An 18,356-nucleotide genomic window follows, 5' to 3' on the forward strand; every position below is an offset into this window, starting at 1 on the left:
CTTGTGCCATGCTACTTAGAGTCTCAGGGAGAATTATCTTCCTCTGATTTTACTAAGCCGGGTTCTTCCCAGCCTCCTGATGGTCTGGTTAAGGACATGTCAGGAGGGACGCCTGACCTTGGAACTCCCTTGACTGGTTCGTCAGCAGGGGACGGCAGCTCAGTGGGCGCAGCACAAGTACCTTTTGGTTTTGGCATGGATACTTCTGCCTTTTCTTGGGTAGAATTTTTTCAGTGATTGCGGTCCTTTTTTCAGTTGCAGTCCTCAGCCCTGCCCAATCCTGTCAGGTCAGATTCTCAGGCAGTGGCCTCTTTCTCTTCCGGTACTACTGTTAAGCGTTGAAGAACACCTCGATTAACTACAGTTACTCATGATAGGAATCTGGATGGCACTGATGATGAGGCTGATCCTGACTCTCTGGAGGATGAGGAAATTCCTCCGGGACTGGAACCATATAGGACTATATTGCAGTTCTTTCACAGAGATGAATTGATGGCCCTAATTTCCCAGACATTGAAGATGCTGAGAGTACCTGGTGCAGATTCCATGTCTGAGCCAAAGAAAAATCCTATTTTGATTTCTTGTTTTTTTTTTCCTGTTATGGAGGCCATTCAAGAATTGATTGATCTTGAGTGGGACACCCTGAAGGCAAATTTCAAAGGGGGTCAGACCTTGAAAGGACTGTACCCCCTGGATCCAGTGGTGAGAGAGCGTCTACATTTTCTGAAGGTGGATGTGCTTGTCTGTGCCGTCTCTAAACCGACTCCTATCCCCATGAAGAGAGGAGCGCCTTGAAGGATGTGCACGATAGGAGGATTGAGGCCATCCTTAAGCAAGCATTTGAAGCAGTGGTAATGACCTTGCAGATAAGTTTCTTGTTGTTCTCTGGTAGCTTGCTCTTGTTTGTTTCTCTCAGGAGGTTGCTGACTTTGGAGTGAATTCCATGGAAGTTATGAAACCCAATGCTGCCTTTTTAGCAGTTGTGGGCTGCGATTTGGTCTGCACCTCAGCCAGAGGACTGGCTTCAGTAATAGCGTCTAGGCATCAGTTATGGCTGAGAAATTGGTTGGTCAATGCAACCGCCAAAGCTATTCATACGAAATTGCCTTTTAAAGGCTCGCTCATGTTTGGGAGCGAGTTGGAGAAACTGGCCATTAAATGAGCCAAATCCCTGGTTCCTCGGTTGCCAGAGGATAAGAAGCAGTCTCTGCACCCCTTTGGTATGAAGGGTCATCTCAGGAGTTCCAAGTGGCTTCATCCCTACAGACGGGTGTCCTTTCAGAGGACTCTGTCTTTTGGTAGGTCTCAGTCCCAGCCAGCCCAGGCGGGGCGCGAGCTCAAGTAGTGAAACCTCCCGAGCTTCCCAATGAAGGTTTGCCAACCCACCCTCGGTAACAGGAGATAGGGAGACATCGCTCTCTCTTTTATCAGAGATGTTTCGAAATCACATCGGATCAGTGCGTCCTGGAGGTGATATGAGAGGAATATGCTCTGGAGATTTGCAGTGTTCCTCGGGACATGTTCATGATGTCTCCCTGCCACTCCCCACAGAAAAATCAGACACTGTCAAGGCTCCTCAGTCTGAGGGCGTGGTTCCAGTACCCACGTCTCAAGAAAGTACGGGGCAATATTCCATTTATTTTGTTGTGCCCAAGAAGGAGTGTTCCTTTTGTCCATTCTGTATCTCAAAGGGTCAACCATCATTTGCGGGTGACTCATTTTCGTATGGAAACATTGTGCTCAGTGATAATGGCCATGCAGTCGAAATTTTTGACCTCCTTGGATCTGTCCGAGGCATACCTCCATATTCCCAATCAATTGGAGTATCAAAGTTTTCTGCATTTCGCAATGTTGGGGTGACATTCAGTTATGCCTTTTGGGCTAGCCATCGCTCCCAGAACTTTTTCCAAGGTGTTAAGGTGGTGGTGGCGGCAGAATTGAGAGAGGATGGGATCCTGGTTCACCTGTATTTGGATGACTGGCTGATTCACGCCAAGTCTCTAGAAGAGAGCCGTCTAGTGACCCGCGAGGTGATCTCCCTATTGCAGGAGTTCAGTTGGGTGGTAAATCTAGCCATGAACAATCTTCAGCCATCTCAGTCGTTGGAGTATCTGGGTGTTCGGTTCATCCACATGAAGCAGGGCAAAATTTTTCTGCTAGAAGCTTGTATTCAGAAGTTGATGACACAGGTGCATCTCTTGGTGAACACTATATGCCCAAAAGTGAGGTCTTATCTGCAGGTACTCTGTTTGATGGCGGCAACCCTAGAAGTGGTTTCATGGGTGAGGGGCATATGCATCCTCTTCAGTGCTCCTTGCTGTCTCGTTGGAACCCGCAGTCTCTGGACTATTCGATTTGACTCCACCTGCCGATGGAAGTCTGCTTTCACCTCCAGTGGTCGTGGTTGTTAGCGGATCATCTGAGAGAGTTTCCTGACATCACCGGACTGCTTGGTACTCATGACAGATGTGAGCCTCCAGGGTTGGGGAGCTCACTGTCAGGAATTAACAGCACAAGGGTGCTGGAATACAGAAGAGTCTCTCTGGAACATCAATCAGCTGGAAGCCCAGGCGGTCCAGTCAGCGTGCTTGCAGTTCAGCGGCAGGCTGCAGGGTCGAGCAGTCTGGGTATTGTCAGACAACACAACAGTGGCTTACATCAATCGGCATGGAGGAACCAAGAGTCAGCAAGTGTTGCAGGAGCTAGACCAACTTATGAAATGGGCGGAAGTGCATCTTCAGGAGATCTCGGCTTTGCACACTGCAGGAAAAGACAATGTAAGAGAGGACTTTCTCAGCAGGGAGAGCTGGACCCAGGAGAATGGGTACTGACAGACGAGGCATTTCAGCTGATAGTGCTGGGACCTTCCATGTCTAGACCTACTGGCGACCTCTCGCAATGCGAAGGTTCCTCAATTCTTCAATCGCAAGAGAGATCCAAAGTCCTTGGGTATCTATGCTGTTATGCAGGAATGGCCGGAGGAGAAGCTGCTGTATGCCTTTCCCCTGTGGCCCATGTTGGGCAGCCTGGTTCAGAGGGTCAAGGGTCACAGAGGGATGGTGCCTTTGGTGGCACCAGATTGGCCCAGGAGACCATGATATGCAGATCTGTGAAGGCTCCTGGTAGTCTCCCCCCCCCCCCCTTCCATATTCCGGTGCACAGGAATCTGTTGCAGTAGGGACCTGCCCTTCACGAAGATCTGACTTGAAAGGGCTTGCTTGCTGAAGCATGGGAATTCTATTGCAGTGCTTGCCACCTTGTTACAGGCACAAAAGTTCTCCACTTCCTTAGCTTATGTGTGGGTTTGGTGAGTTATTTGAGGCTTGGTGTGAAGATCGAGGAGTGCTTCCTCGTTCAGTTAAGATCGTGCTCATTTTGGAATTTTTGCAGGATGGATTGAATAAAGGGTTGGCCCTTAATTCCTTGAAGGTACAGGTAGTGGCTCTTGCCTGTTTCAGGGGCCAGGTGAATGGTGGATCCTTTTCAGTTCATCCAGATGTGGCCCATTTCTTGAAGGTAGTGCAACTTTTGTACTCCCTCGCAGTTACCGGTACCCTTGTGGAGTCTTAATCTGGTGTTGGATTTCTTGGCAGGCCCTACATGTCAACCGTTGCATAGGCTTTCATTGCGGTTACTGACCTTGAAAATGGTGTTTCTGGCAGCGATATATTCTGCACGTCGAATTTCTGAGCTGCAGGCCTTGTCATGTCTGGAGGCATTCCGTCGGGTGATTCCAGGGGCGATACAGCTGCATACTCTTCTTTTTTGCTTAAAATGGACTCAGATTGTCACTTGAATCAGTTCATTTCCCTTCTGTCTCTGGATAGGGAAAGAGATGTGGAGGAATATCGCCTTAGATGTCAAGAGACATATTGTGAGGTATCTGGAGGTTTCTAAACCTTTCCGAAAGATGGATCGCCTGTTTGTCGTTCATGGTGGAGGTAAACAGGGTGAGCTGGCTTTGCAGGCTACAATAGCTCGCTGGATTAAGGAGGTAGGCATGGTCGCGTATGTGGCTGCTGAAAAGCCATTGCCTACTCAGGTTAGGACTCATTCCACTAGGGCTCAGGCAGTGTCATGGGCGGAGGTTAGACTGTTGTCTCCAGACGACATTTGCTAAGCTGCGACATGGTCCTCCTTACACACCTTTTCCAGGTTTTATTGTCTGGACACGCAGGCCTGGGTGGACGCAGCATTTGGTTGCGCAGTTTTGACTGGATGGTGGGTAGCATCCCACCCTATTTGGGAGTAGCTTGGGTACATCCCACTGGTCCTGAATTCATCTGTCTGGGTGCTAGGAAATGAGAAATTACTACCTTACCTGATAATTTTATTTTCCTTAATCCAGACAGATGGATTCAGATTCCTGCTCTTGGCTGCTGAAAGATTGTGCTATGGTCCTCCTGCGTGGCTACGTGTTCCAGGAGTTACTAGTAAGTGTTCATCATATCCCTAGATTAGTGTTCATACATTCTTTGCCTGAGTTAAGTGTTTCCTGTTGGTTGAGTACTGAAATGCTTATATGTTATTAATCAAGTTTTTGTTAGTCTGTCCACAGTTGGCTTTTGAAGAGAATACTGGCAGGCTGATATCACTGCAAAAGTATATATACTGTGATGTCAATTTGCTCCATGTCTATCTTCTGGTAGAGGCACTGATCCTGAATCCATCTGTCTGGAATAAGGAAAAGTAAATTATTAGGTGAGTAGTAATTTCTCATTTCTGCATGATCCAGTGAAACAATGCACTTAAAATGCCCATAGTAAGCAATAACGCTAAGCAGATCACGCTCAAGCACGATAGCATGCTCAAGCAATGTACAATGTACAAAATGCCCATATCACCTACTATAGGAACATGGAGTACACAAATGTAGCATAGCACATAATGACAAACAGCGCCTATATGAGTCAGCTAGAGAGAAGAGGGTGTGTGGTATAGAGGAAGAAAGAGTTTGAGAAAGTGTGACAGAGAGAGGGATAAGAACATAAGAAATTGCCATGCTGGGTCACACCAAGGGTCCATCAAGCCCAGCATCCTGTTTCCAACAGAGGCCAAACCAGGCCACAAGAACCTGGCAATTACCCAAACACTAAGAAGATCCCATACTACTGATGCAATTAATAGCAGTGGCTATTCCCTAACTAAACTTGATTAATAGCAGTTAATGGACTTCTCCTCCAAGAACTTATCCAAACCTTTTTTGAACCCAGCTACACTAACTGCCCTAACCATATCCACTGGCAACAAATTCCAGAGCTTTATTGTGCGTTGGGTGAAAAAGAATTTTCTCCAATTAGCCTTAAATGTGCTAACTTCATGGAATGCCCCCTAGTCCTTCTATTATTCGAAAGTGTAAATAACCGATTCACATCTTTTCGTTCAAGACCTCTCATGATCTTAAAGACCTCTATCATATCCCCCCTCAGCCGTCTCTTCTCCAAGCTGAACAGCCCTAACCTCTTCAGCCTTTCGTCATAGGGGAGCTGTTCCATCCCCTTTATCATTTTGGTTGCCCTTCTCTGTATTATATCTTTTTTGAGATGCGGCGACCAGAATTGTACACAGTATTCAAGGTGCTGTCTCACCATGGAGCGATATAGAGGCATTATAACATTTTCCGTTTTATAAACCATTCCCTTCCTAATAATTCCCAACATTCTGTTTGCTTTTTTGACTGCTGCAGCACACTGAGCCGACGATTTTAAAGTATTATCCACTATGCTGCCTAGATCTTTTCCTGGGTGGTAGCTCCTAATATGGAACCTAACATCTTGTAACTACAGCAAGGGTTATTTTTCCCTATTTGCAACACCTTGCACTTGTCCACATTAAATTTCATCTGCCATTTGGATGCCCAATCTTCCAGTCTTGCAAGGTCCTCCTGTAATGTATCACAATCCGCTTGTGATTTAACTATTCTGAATAATTTTGTATCATCCGCAAATTTGATAACCTCACTCGTATTCCTTTCCAGATCATTTTATATATATATTGAACAGCACTGGTCCAAGTACAGATCCCTGAGGCACTCCACTGTGAGTGTGAAAATGAGAGAGTGGGAGATGTAGTGAGAGGGCATATGATTAAAGAAAGAAGGGAGAGTGTGTGTCTGGCTGAGTAAGTACCAGCGAAAGAGAGAGTGTGTATGTGAATAGGTCTGACATGAAATTTCAGGTGGAAAGATGTACTATGTGTGAAAGTGAAAGAGAGTGAGTGGCTGTGATAATGTTTGTGTGCGTCTGTGTCAGTGACTGTCATACCATGACTGTTTATGATCAAGAGCATAAATAAGTGCATTTCACAGAGAGTACCTCAAACAGAGACACACTTTCACTACCCTTTTTGCCTGTTATTAAGAGACCCTTGCACTTAATGCACTGAATTAATACTAAACGAAGGCTTTGCACTGCAATGCATGCTTCAGTTTATTCCAGAAAATACAGTATGTTTCTTTGTGTTTAGATACACAAAAAATATGGTTTAGATGAGTCAGGCATGAATGCATAAATGTGTGGGTGGTTTATTCCTTTCAGTAGAAAATGGTCCACACTAAAAGATGTGTGTGTTTGGCTTCGTTGGGATTTGTGGAACCATAGATTTTTCATCTGGAATATGTTCTGTTTTATACATTTGAAAATATACTTGCTGAGAAGGGAAACCATTTTACGTTTGTGACCAAGAAAGCAGCTGTATATCCAAGTAGAATCGTATGCTGCTGGATTCTCTTCTTTGGAGAAGCCTGGATAATTGCAGTACTTTGTGGTGCATTTGTCAGAACCCAGCCCCCATGATCACATGAGGGGCACCAAGCAAGTGATGCGTTTCAGTCTGGAAACCATAGCATGAAGCAGAGAGCTTAACTCTCTGTAACCAAGAGTGCCTGTCTGCTTTGTGCAGAGGAGGGGAAGCGCACCAAGGAGCTTTAGTGCTTACATTTTTCAAAACATTTAGCGGGCTGACTTCCAGGAGCCCACGGTATTGCAAGGTACGCACACATGTTATTGCCAGTGTGGCTTACGGCTAATTTCAAAGGGAAAGTGCCCAGGTAGCTACAAGCTGTTGTGTGCAAAGTGGCCACGCATGTTTGTACTTGCTGTTCTTACTGGGTGGCTGATTGGGAGTAGTTTTGAAAATCAAATCTTAGATGTGCCTTTTTCCTCCCCCAACCTAAATGCACCTCTTTTTAATCAGGTTTAAAGGTATATGCATTGTGAAAGTTCACACATACTTCTGGCTTCCCTGTAGGGGACAAATTTCTACCAGGGATGATATCTACCTGTGTAAATCTCTTTTGAAAATCGCCCTCAAAGCGGTTTGTTTATTCCTTAGGCGAGTGCAAGCGTTTGATACTAACAATCAACTAGAATGATTTAGACCTGTAATGACTCTAACAAAGTTTGGTTACTTCTCTTTATGACTGGCATAGAAATGAAAAAGATATTGTAGTTTTGTTTTGCTCTTAACTGGTTTAAAAATGCATTTTTTGTTTGGTAGTTACAGCTGTTTTAATACACTGTGATAGGATTTAGAAATAAAAAGGGAGCAGAGAGGTTTGTGCTAAAAACAGAGCGCCAGCCTGACAAGAAACTGAAGTCTCTGCTTTGCCCCAGGGCAGAAATGGGCACGTTGCCTCACACTGCCCTCTCATCATGCATTTTAATCCTGTTCTGGAGGTGGGAGTCCACCTCCGTTTTCCTGCTTGGCAATGCTTGGCCTCTGCTGCAGAGCCTTTAGGGGCTGTTTTGGAATTTTTTTTTTTTTTCCCCACGCGTTGCGACAGTGCAAAGATTTTCTGGTGTGCTGGAACATTTTGCTGAGGATGGCTCAGTCTCTTCAGACTTTTTAAACTGTCCTAGTTCTTTCATCTCTCTTGGTCCTGCTGCTCTCCCCTGTTCTACCTTTTCTCGTGGTTTGCTTCTCATGCCACCAGAGGTAGTCAGAGCACAAATCAAGGGTTGTTTTTTTTCTCATTTGCGCCTATAGCACAGCTCAGTTCAGACATGTTGCGCAGCCGCAGCCACATATGGATTTATTCACATAGTTCTGTAAAAAGTTTGACTTGATCTGTCGATTGCCCAGCAGGATTTGTCTCGTTACTGTTTGTTTACTTTGACTATGAGTAATTGCATCAAAATGAGAAAACAATTGCTTCTTAAATTATCTGAATATGAAGTGAGATTTTTTTCCTTATTTTCTTTTCAGTAAGAGACATATTAAAATGTCTGAATTTCTTAAAAAGAAAAAAAAAGGGCATTGTGCCCAGAATGAGTAGAACTCAGGGAGAGCACTGTCTTAGGGACTTTACAGGAAAGCCAGAAGACACATACTTCTTACTTTTAAGCAGCCTCAAAATGTTCTTTCCTATATATTTTTTTTCTTTCCCCAAATGCTTTTTCAGGTAGGCGTGGTTGGGACTCGCAGAAGCGCGCCCGGTCAGAGCAAGTCTGTATCCAAGGAAACCAAGAGCACTGTTCTGCCAACTCAGCCTGTTGCAACCGAAGGCGTGGCCTCCAAGAAAAAGAAGCAAAATAAAGGCAAAAGGGCTAGTAGGTGGCAAAAGTGGAATGCCAAAAAGCAACAAAGGCAAGCCCAGGCAGTGCAGAAGTAGGTCACATGTGGAAGGACCGAAGAGAAGCAGAAGAACCTCTGGTCAGTACCTCTGAGAATGTCAAAGGGCCCTTGGCAGGGGAATTGAGATGAGCAGCCTTAGCCAGGAATGCGCTGTGAAATGCCAAGAGTGGACCTTAACCGTTAACCCTTTCCTTCACGGTTTTGGTGGAAACCAGATGCAAAGTTCAGGGAAAGAAAAGAAAATGGAGAAAATACTGCCTAGCTGCATTCCAACAGGAATACTTCTAAGCTAAGAGCGAATCAGGAGCTGGTGTGGTCTGGTGGTTGTTCAGGAAAATGTGTAATTCCATATTAATTTCTACGTATCACTCCCTTTTGGAAATAGTTGTGCAGAGTGGGTGCCTGCAATTTACTCACAGACCATGCACGTACTCATGTATGGTTCTGAAGTTTTTACACATTTAAGCAGGTTAGTAGAAAGATAATGTAGAAATCCAAATTTCTTTTTTATTAACTGGATCAACTGCTAGACTTGCAAGTGATAGGATTTCTGTTGAGAGCCCTGGACTTCGTGGTAATTAACTCTTTTGCTTCTGCAGGGTCTTAGCCACCAGAACCTATTTTCCCAGATTTGGAGACAGGGAACTTGCACATTTAATAAAGCAGTGCCACCCTGTTTTAAGAATATAATGTAAACCATTCTTCCCTAGTGCCTTTGCTTATTGTGTACTATATTTAAGGGGTAGTTTTCAAAATGTGGGTAAAGTAACCATGGAAGTGGGATTTGCATGCATACTTTTAATTTTCAAGAGTATGCATGTAAATTATCATGCACAAGTTATGCCTTGCAAAGGGCAAGCCTAACTTTTGTTTGGGCTAGTTTGCGCATGACCTTAGGGATAATTTTTCAAAGCCCGCGTATACAAATAAATTGGCTTTGAAAATTGGCATAACTTATGTGGGATGTTATAAAAGTATCCGATTTATGTGGTATTCATTGTTTAACATCATTAGATTTACTATAAAGCAATATTATTAGCAAAACATTGATTCCTGAAATGATATCTTTGCTCAGAGTCTTTGAAAATCCCTCCCTCCTGATGACTCCTGCTCTTGAAAATCTCAGCAGTTCAGGGTGTTACTGTGCTGATCCCCATGAGAGTCCCATGTAATTTGAACAACTGAAGAGGTGATTCAAGGGTGGAAAGTTTTATAATCCGTGTGTGTGGCCATTATTAAAAGTGCTTATTTTTTATTTAAAAAAGAAAATATCCTAAATGAGAGAAAATATATTAGGGTAAAGGTTTAGACCATTAGATAAAATAACCGAGCCAAGAAAAAGACAAGCTAATATTCAGAGCAAAGTAGATAGTTCTATCGCTTTACGTTCAAGTGCACTACAAAGTATGCAGCATATTTATTTTTAATTCTTCTTAATTCTAAGATAGAGGAATACAGTATGGGCCTGATTTTTAAAAAGTATTTACCCACTTACAGTTGGGTTTTACATGTGTAAATACACTTTATCCATGTAAGTGGCCATTTGAAAATTGCTACAATATATGCCATAGGATTTGGCATATATTGCTACAATATATGCCATAGGATTTGTCACAGGTAAATGGCTTTTGAAAATTGCTACATTAGTAGTTGCATTTACACACACAAATCCTTTTTTAAATTAGCCCATGGTGTATTGTAAATTGTCAACTTAATTTTATCAGGGAGTAGATTGCAGAGCCTAGTGCAAAACATTAAATGATAATTCTTGTTCTTTAGGGCATGTTGGAGATTTTTGCCATTTCTTATGCCTTCTACTTATAACAGTTAACTTTAACTCTATCAAAATACATTTTTTTACAGCAGAGTGCCTTTATTATATGATATTTGCTCAGTTATTTTCTGTTTGTTTTATATACAGCCAATCCAAGAATTGTATGGGATTTTTTTTTTCATTTTAAATTAGAATAAAATGGGTTTTTTTCTTAGTTAATATGAATTATATTTTAAAATATATAAATAAGTAATACGCCCCAATTGTGAGATACAGTAAGTCAAGTCTTCAACCAGCTGGGAAGCACTGTAAATTGCACCTAATCCCTTAGTTGGGACAAGAGATGCTGATTTTGTTTGTTTTTTATTGATTGGCATTTTGTACATGCATAAACAGTTGAGCAGACTAAACTTTGGTAAATCAGATATATCTTATGAGGTGCAATAAGTCAAATCATAACACATGCCTATGGGAAACTGTGCTATAGTAGACTTTTACTACCTTGTTGAGAGAGAGTCTTGGGTCAAATTACTTGATGAACTTGTAGATAGCAGGCAAAATTGCTACTGTTGAATTTGTGTGCTGCTTTGTTTTTGTTTGTTCTAGGGAGGCTAAGACTTGGAACTTAAGAAAATTAACTGTTCGTATCATCATCTGTCCCTTAAAGTAAGATGGCAGGCCTGAAGTTAGGACTGACAGCGGGAAAAGAGTAAGGTTAAAAGAGTCAACACTGAGGCACTGTACTCAAGGAGCAGTGGAAGAAAAAAGTGCTACTTTGTTGTTGTTAACCCTACCTTCTTTGTGTTTGAAAATCTTTTTGTTGAACATGTTTTCATGTGAAAGAAAATAGGTAAATTGGGGCGCTGAAGTACCTATACGTAACTTTGCATTCTGATTGGTTGGCAGCTCTTTTACCATTCTACCAGTCTTAATGTGTGTCATCAGTCCCACTGTGCTCTCATAATGAATGCTCTTCATGTAGTTCTTTTCTTTCAGATTTTATCTCATTAAGATGTTGAGATCCTAAAGTATTCCAAATTGATGTTGATGCAAGTGCAACGCTCTCCCTCTGGAATTCCAAATTTACTCATTAAACTGTACTAATCTCTTCTGCATAAATGATCACAGCCCCCAATTTCCTGCAGTAAAGTTTCAGAAATTTAGTGTCATATTTGCTTATTAAATGTGTTTTTACTTTTTAAAAATATAAAGTTGTTTTCCAACCTTTGAGTTTGAATATTTTATTTTGTCGTTTTTTGGGGCATGGACAAACTCTCTGCAAGAGAGCGTTCCTTCCAACAGATCAAGTGAATATTCATCAATTGCTCAACATGGATCAGACAACATCCAGAGCAGGACTGGTTGTTCTGAGCCACATGGTGATGGTAGTTCATGTAATATCACTGACCCACCTCCATATGTGACCCTACAATAGGGCCTCCACTCACAATGGGACTAGTTAACTTAGCCTTTGAGACCTCTATGAATGTCTCGCAGGAAATGAAGCAAGAGTTTCACTGGTGGCTAAATTCCTACATTCTTCAAGAGGGGGCACAACTCAATTTACTTCCTTATCAGGTGACATTAACAGACACCTTCACCAAGGGATGGGGAGCTCTTGTGGCTCCCTTCCAAACTCAAGGGATTTGGTTGTTAGCAGAAAGACAATTTCAGATCAACCTAGAATTGAGAGTAATCATATATGCCTTAACAATTTTTATGCATCATCTCGAGGGGAAGAGCATTCTCATTCAAACAGGCAAATTGCCATGTTTTATGTCAAAAAACAAGGAAGTACAGAGTCATGGACTCTGCCAAGTGACGATAAAGATATGGGAATGCAATTGTGAAGCTATTCTGCAAGCAACTTAGCTTACGGGGATTGCCAACACATTAGCAGACCTCAGCTGAGTCTCTGCAACTGTCAACAGCCAACAGGCTGCTCATCCTCTGGAAACATCCCTCAGTCGACCTCTTCATGTTTGAGGCAAACAGGAAAGTAGAAAGATTTTGTTCCACTCTTCCCAGTGAACTTAGACCTGCTCAGGATGCTTTTCTGTTCTGTTGGAGTACAGCTCTCTTGTGTCCTTTTTCACTGATACTGCTAATAGCCAGGACAGTACAAAAAGTCCTCAAAGATTGGGCCCATCTGATTCTTATTGCACCAGTGTGGCCCCAACAAGTATGGTTTGCATGCCTGGTACAACTATCCATCTTTGATCCCTCTCTGAGCAGATCCTTCCTAGTTAACTCAAGAAGAGGAACGTCTATAAATCATCCGAACCTTCCCTCTTCTCAGCAGCCTGGATATTGAACACTCGCTGTTCACCCCATTCTCCTTAACTAAAGAAGTTGAGAAAATAATAGTGTTTGCCAGAAAACCCTCTAGGAATGCTAATGGCTTTAAAATGGAAACTGGTATTAACAAAACTCTTTGGACCAGTTCGCATGAGAGCCACGAAAGCTACTTCAGTACTTTCTTTTTTTTTCCTTCATTAGGTCTCAGTACCTCATCAGTGAGAGTACACCTCAGTGCCTACCATATACAAATTGAGGGTATGCCAATCTCCACTCATCCCTTGATATCGAAGATCATGAAAGGTTTTTGCCATACTAGACATCCAGTTGTCAAACCATCTATTCCAAGGTACCGTGACATGGTTCTGCACAACTTATGAAGCCACTTTTTGAACCATTAATCAACTTCTCACAAATTTCTCACAGGAAAAGTATTATTAATTGTTACAATTACATCAGCCGTTAAGCTTTGGTTCATTATTCTCCTTATATGCAATTCTTTCACAACAGGATGGTACTTTGCAGCTCCTCAATGAACCTACCAAAGGTGGTCTTAGCTTTATATATTAATCAAGCCGTTATGTTACCCACATTCTTTCTGAGATCACATGTACATGAAGGTAAAATGGCCTTCATACTTTAGCCCAGAGGAGAACTCAGCCACATTGACACGCCTCACAGCTATTCATCTTCTACGATCCTAACCAAATGGACATAATTACCAAACATACTTTATCCATTTGGCTAGCAGACTGTATTACTCACTTTTATGTCCTAGCAGATCTCCACATTACAGACTCTATCAAGGTTCATCAAGTGAGAGCCATGGCTACATCAGTGACTCAAGGCAGTTCCTGTTGAAGACATCTGCAAAACTACAACTTGGTTATCCGTGCATACCACTTCATCTAGTTACTGTCTGGATAACTTATCAAAATGTGACAGTAAATTTGGACAAGCATTTTTGCATAGCATATTCATCCAGTAGTCTGCTCTCCATGGTAGGCACCAGGGTTGCTTATTCAGTAAGGGCGGGAATTTAAATCACTTACGTGAAACCCAGGGGTTTACACGTGTGGCCAGGCCTTATGTGCACTGGGCCAATTTTCAAAGGGCTCAGCCACACGCGTAAACCCTCAGGACACATGTAAGTCCCGGGATTAGCGAAAGGGGCAGGGAGGGGAGGTCCGGGGGCGGGGCTAGAGGCGACCGGCACAGGGGCCATTTCCCGCTGTGCCGGGGCATCACGCGCCAGCAGGGTGCCAGTGTGCACAACTTGCTCCTGCTCAGAAACAGGAGCAAAAGGTAGGATAAAGAATTTGGGGGATTTAGGATAGGGAAAGGGGAAAGGAGGTTAGACTAGGGGGTTGGGAAGTTCCCTCCCAGTCCGCTCCTTAATTGGAGCGGACTGGGAGGGAACTGGGGACGGCCCCGATACATTGCCACGCGCATTTGCAAAATGATTCCCCCCCCCTTGCACGTGCTGACCCGGCATTTTATAACATGCGCATGTCCATGTGTGCGCACGTGCTGACCCGGCATTTTATAACATGTGCATGTCAATGTGTGCGCACGTGCAATTTTTTTAAATCTATCCCTAAATGTTCTGCTGCAACCCTCACCTTGGGACTCCCCACGTGTCATAGCTGATTCAGCCCTGTTGTTGATAGAGAAAGCAAGTTTACTTACCATAAACTGTGTTCTCCATAAACAGCAAGATGAATTAGCCATCCTAAATACCTGCCCACCTCCCTGGAGAGTTGTCTACCCTGGTTAGATTTAGCTCTAAAAAAGATTAAGGGGCTTACAAGGCAATGCCTGCATAGGAACACCCGCAAATGCTCAGAAGAACAAAAGATGTTATGGCTAATTCATCCTGTCTCTGGAGAGCACTGTTTACAGTACGCAAACTTGCTTTTTGTTTCCCCAGATTTGTTTGCATGCTATAGTGTTCCCCTGTGAGCTTCTATTTTAGCTAGATGCAGGGACTGTTTTCCCACCTCATAAACTTACTATAGATTCCTTCATTTTCAGAATTTCATGTCTGTTTTTGTGCTCCCACTGCAGAAATAGTTTAGCAGTGAGTCATATTCCTGAAGCCAAGGGTGGAGATAATGAGGCCCAGTTGTACAAATCCTGCTACTGCTGCTATGGAATTTGATGTTAAGACTATTCTTTTTGCTGGTTCCATGCTTTTAAATGTAGATGTCCTCTAAATGTATTTGCAAAATTCTGTATACATTTCTGGATGAGAGAGAAAAAAATAAAACCATGAAGTGTAGAGAGCCAGAACGTGGAAACTAGCAGTGTGGAAGAGGAAACAAAGGGGAAACCTGGTACAGCTCCTCATTTTCAGATACCAGAATCTTAGTGGTAGCTGCCAAAAACTGACTATATCCAGCAAGCATTTCCTCTTCTATTCATGCCTAGCAGAAAATCCTTATTGAGCAGGGTCTATACTGAACATGTATGGAACATCTTAACTTAATTCAACACAGGAATCATTATTTACTGAGCCCTTTTTAATATATCTTTTCAGGAGCTGTTATCCTCAAAATGTGCAGTGTTGGAGGCATTGCTACCTATTTAAATCTTGCCGCCTACCCTTTCCTGAGATTTTGATAATTAATAAACATAATCCTCTTCCCCTAAAACCAATTCTGTAAAAACATCATACAAAATGTAATTGAAATCCTGTACACCAACAACCCAGGCAGAGACACTGGAAGAGTCTACGTCATCCTGAACATAACTGCCATATTAGGTCAGACCAAGGGCCCATCAAGCCCGATAACTTGTTTCCAGTTCAGGTCCCATGTACCTAGCAAGATTCCAACTTACTTTAGAACTATAGAGGAATCTGCCTGAAACTGGTGCAAATGTTGACTGTTAGAATTTCAATATTTATTTATTTATTTACAAATATTTATATTCTGCATCTTGCTAATGTTCAGGGCTGAGCACAGGAAAACATTCATAATAAATAAAATAGTAAATAGACTATCAACAAACACACAAAGCAGAAAAAGCAATAAAATAATTCAAATATTTTTAGGCTTCCTTAAAATAAGCCTTAAGCTTCTTCCGAAAAGCTTTTATATCTTGCTCTTCCTGCAGCTCCACTGGAAGACAGTTCCATAAAGTTGGTCCAGCATAGAAATCTGTTTGTGCATGTGTAACTTGCATTTTATATTCTTGCAGCGAAGGAGTAGTAAGCAACTGTGTTCCCAATGAAGGTAATGCACAAGTAGGGTTATAAGGTCTAAATATGCTGCCTAAATTGCATGTACTACCTCCATACAAAAAATTGTGTATTTTAAATAGTGTGCACCATTTTACAGACGGCCAATGCAGACTGCACAAAATTAGAGTAATGTGCTCAACAGTATTGAGTCCCAAAAGTAGTCTTGCAGCCGCATTTTGAATTAATTGCAATGCTTGTATCTAGACTTTAGCCAGACCCATGTAGAGAACATTTTTTTTCATTTTATTAAAATTTGTTGATCGCCTGTCACAAAATAGGTCTAGGCGATTCACAGTAAAAAAACATACACAATATAGTATGATAAGATACATTACAAGTAATAGACATACCATTACACTTTGACAAGAGAATGGTAGTAAAGACATTTATCGATACACAGTACCATAATTCATATTCATTAACCAAATGAATCCATCATTAGATGTTTAAAACAAACATTGAAGAAAAAGGCTATCTTCTATACGTAACTCATTGATTGTTTAGAACACACTATAGGCATGTTGGAGCAGGAAATCTTTTAGTAATTGTCTAAATCTTTTCAAATTATCTTATATTCGCAGTTCAAATGGTAAGAGATTCCACTGGCCAAATAACATGGCTTGCAAAACTGAACTTAACTCCTGCAATAAAAAAAAAAAAAATAAATCTTGAGGGATCTCAGTTTCAGCTTATAGAAATATAAAAACAGCTACTTACAGTGAGCCTTCATAGACAAGTGGGAATCTAATATCACCCCTAAATTTCTAGCTTTGATAATCATTAGCAGAACTGTATTATCAAATTTCAAACTACAAGGATTTAAAGATGGTAAATGCTTTCCTACTCACAACAAAGTTGTTTTAGAGATGTTCAAAATCAATGCATTTTTTTTATCAGCCATGATCTCTTTCATAAAGTTTTTGAAATGGTGATTCTGGAATGGCCCCAATCAGTGGACTAGAAAACTATATCTCATTAGCATCTTTAAAATTTAGTCCTGTTATTTGAGAATCTTTTCCAAGGATTGCAAATAAATGTTAAATAAAAGAGTGGAAAGGATAGATCCTTGAGGTATCCCACACTGTAAATTCATTTTTTGAGAGTACGAGTCTCCCACATGCACTCTGATCACTCAAAAAGAGTCCAAATCTCAGGCTAAGATATCCATTCTAACTCTATTGGGCGGATTTTAAAAGCCCTGCTCGCGTAAATCCGCCCGGATTTACGCGAGCAGGGCCCTCGCGCGCCTATTTTGCATAGGCAGCCGGCGCGCGCAGAGCCCCGGGACGCGCGTAAGTCCCGGGGTTTTTTTGAAGGGGGCGTGTTGGGGGCGGGGCCGAACGACGTGGCGTTTCGAGGGTGGGACCGGAGGTATGGTGCCGGCCCGGGGGCGTGGTCGAGGCCTCCGGACCAGCCCCCGGGTCGGATGACGGCGCGCCAGCAGTCTGCTGGCGCGTGTAGATTTACGTCTGCTTCTCGCAGGCGTAAATCTAGGGACAAAGGTAAGGGGGGGGGGTTAGATGGGGGGGGGGGTGGGTTAGGGAGGGGAAGGTGAGGGGAGGGCGAAAGAAAGTTCCCTCTGAGGCCGCTCCGATTTCGGAGCGGCCTCGGAGGGAACGGAGGCAGGCTGCGCTGCTCGGCACGCGCAGGCTGCCCAAAATCGGCAGCCTTCCACGCGCCGATCCAGGATTTTATAAGATACGCGCGGCTATGCACATATCTTATAAAATCCTGCGTACTTTTGTTTGCGCCTGCTGCGCGAACAAAAGTACACGATCGCACTTTTTAAAAAAATCTACCCCTATTTGTTTAAGAGGTCTAATCAATATATCATGACTGATTGGGTCAAATTCTGACACACCTAGTTGCACTAATTATTTTTTATTGTAACTTTTCGCTCCTAGTTATTGTTAATGTTATGATTCTTAAGTTCCATATAAACCGATGTGGTATGACCTAGCTCATGAATGTCGGTATAGAAAAGCATTAAATAAATAAATAAATAAATAAATAAATAAATAAATATGTCATATTCACCCTTATCCAATCTAGTATACATTACATCTAATAGGGAAAGAAACAATAGCTTCATACTGCATACTTTGTGAAAGCCATAGAATTGCATATCGAAGACCTGGTGTTCTACCATGAAATCAAGTTGATTAAGAAGACATTTTTCTAATATGTTTACTAATGGTGTTAGTTTAGAAATTGGTCTAAAATTTCAGACCAAATATAGAGCCAATGCAGAATTTTTTTGTGTAGGCTAACCATGGCTTCCTTTAACTGACAAGGTATGCTACCTTCTGAAAGTGATTAATTTACAATCATCTTAATAAACTCATAAGTACGATCCTTCAGTCCCTTTACAATTGCAAAAGGGCACAGATCTAATGCTGAGTAAGTTGTATGCAATTCAATCACAGATTTCCATAAGGGACAATCACTAAATGTTGACCATTTCTC

General features: G+C 42.3%; 1 protein-coding gene across 6 annotated transcripts in view; it reads left to right on the forward strand.

Annotated features, from left to right (window-relative positions):
* Positions 1-11,578, forward strand: part of ICE2 (interactor of little elongation complex ELL subunit 2) — a 158,966-nt gene extending 147,388 nt beyond the window's left edge. For 5 of the 6 annotated variants that reach the window (XM_029574921.1, XM_029574922.1, XM_029574925.1 and 2 more), the window contains 2 exons: positions 8,402-8,652; positions 10,955-11,578. In XM_029574921.1, the coding sequence (XP_029430781.1) occupies positions 8,402-8,611 (210 nt within the window). In that variant the 3' untranslated portion in view covers positions 8,612-8,652; positions 10,955-11,578. Of the gene's footprint in view, positions 1-4,348; positions 4,702-8,401; positions 8,653-10,954 lie in introns of those variants that run through there. The other variant, XR_003852373.1, reaches the window with a different exon arrangement.
* The last annotated feature ends 6,778 nt before the right edge of the window (positions 11,579-18,356 follow it).

The sequence above is a fragment of the Rhinatrema bivittatum genome, chromosome 13 (genome assembly GCF_901001135.1).
Source record: "Rhinatrema bivittatum chromosome 13, aRhiBiv1.1, whole genome shotgun sequence".
NCBI lineage: Eukaryota > Metazoa > Chordata > Amphibia > Gymnophiona > Rhinatrematidae > Rhinatrema > Rhinatrema bivittatum.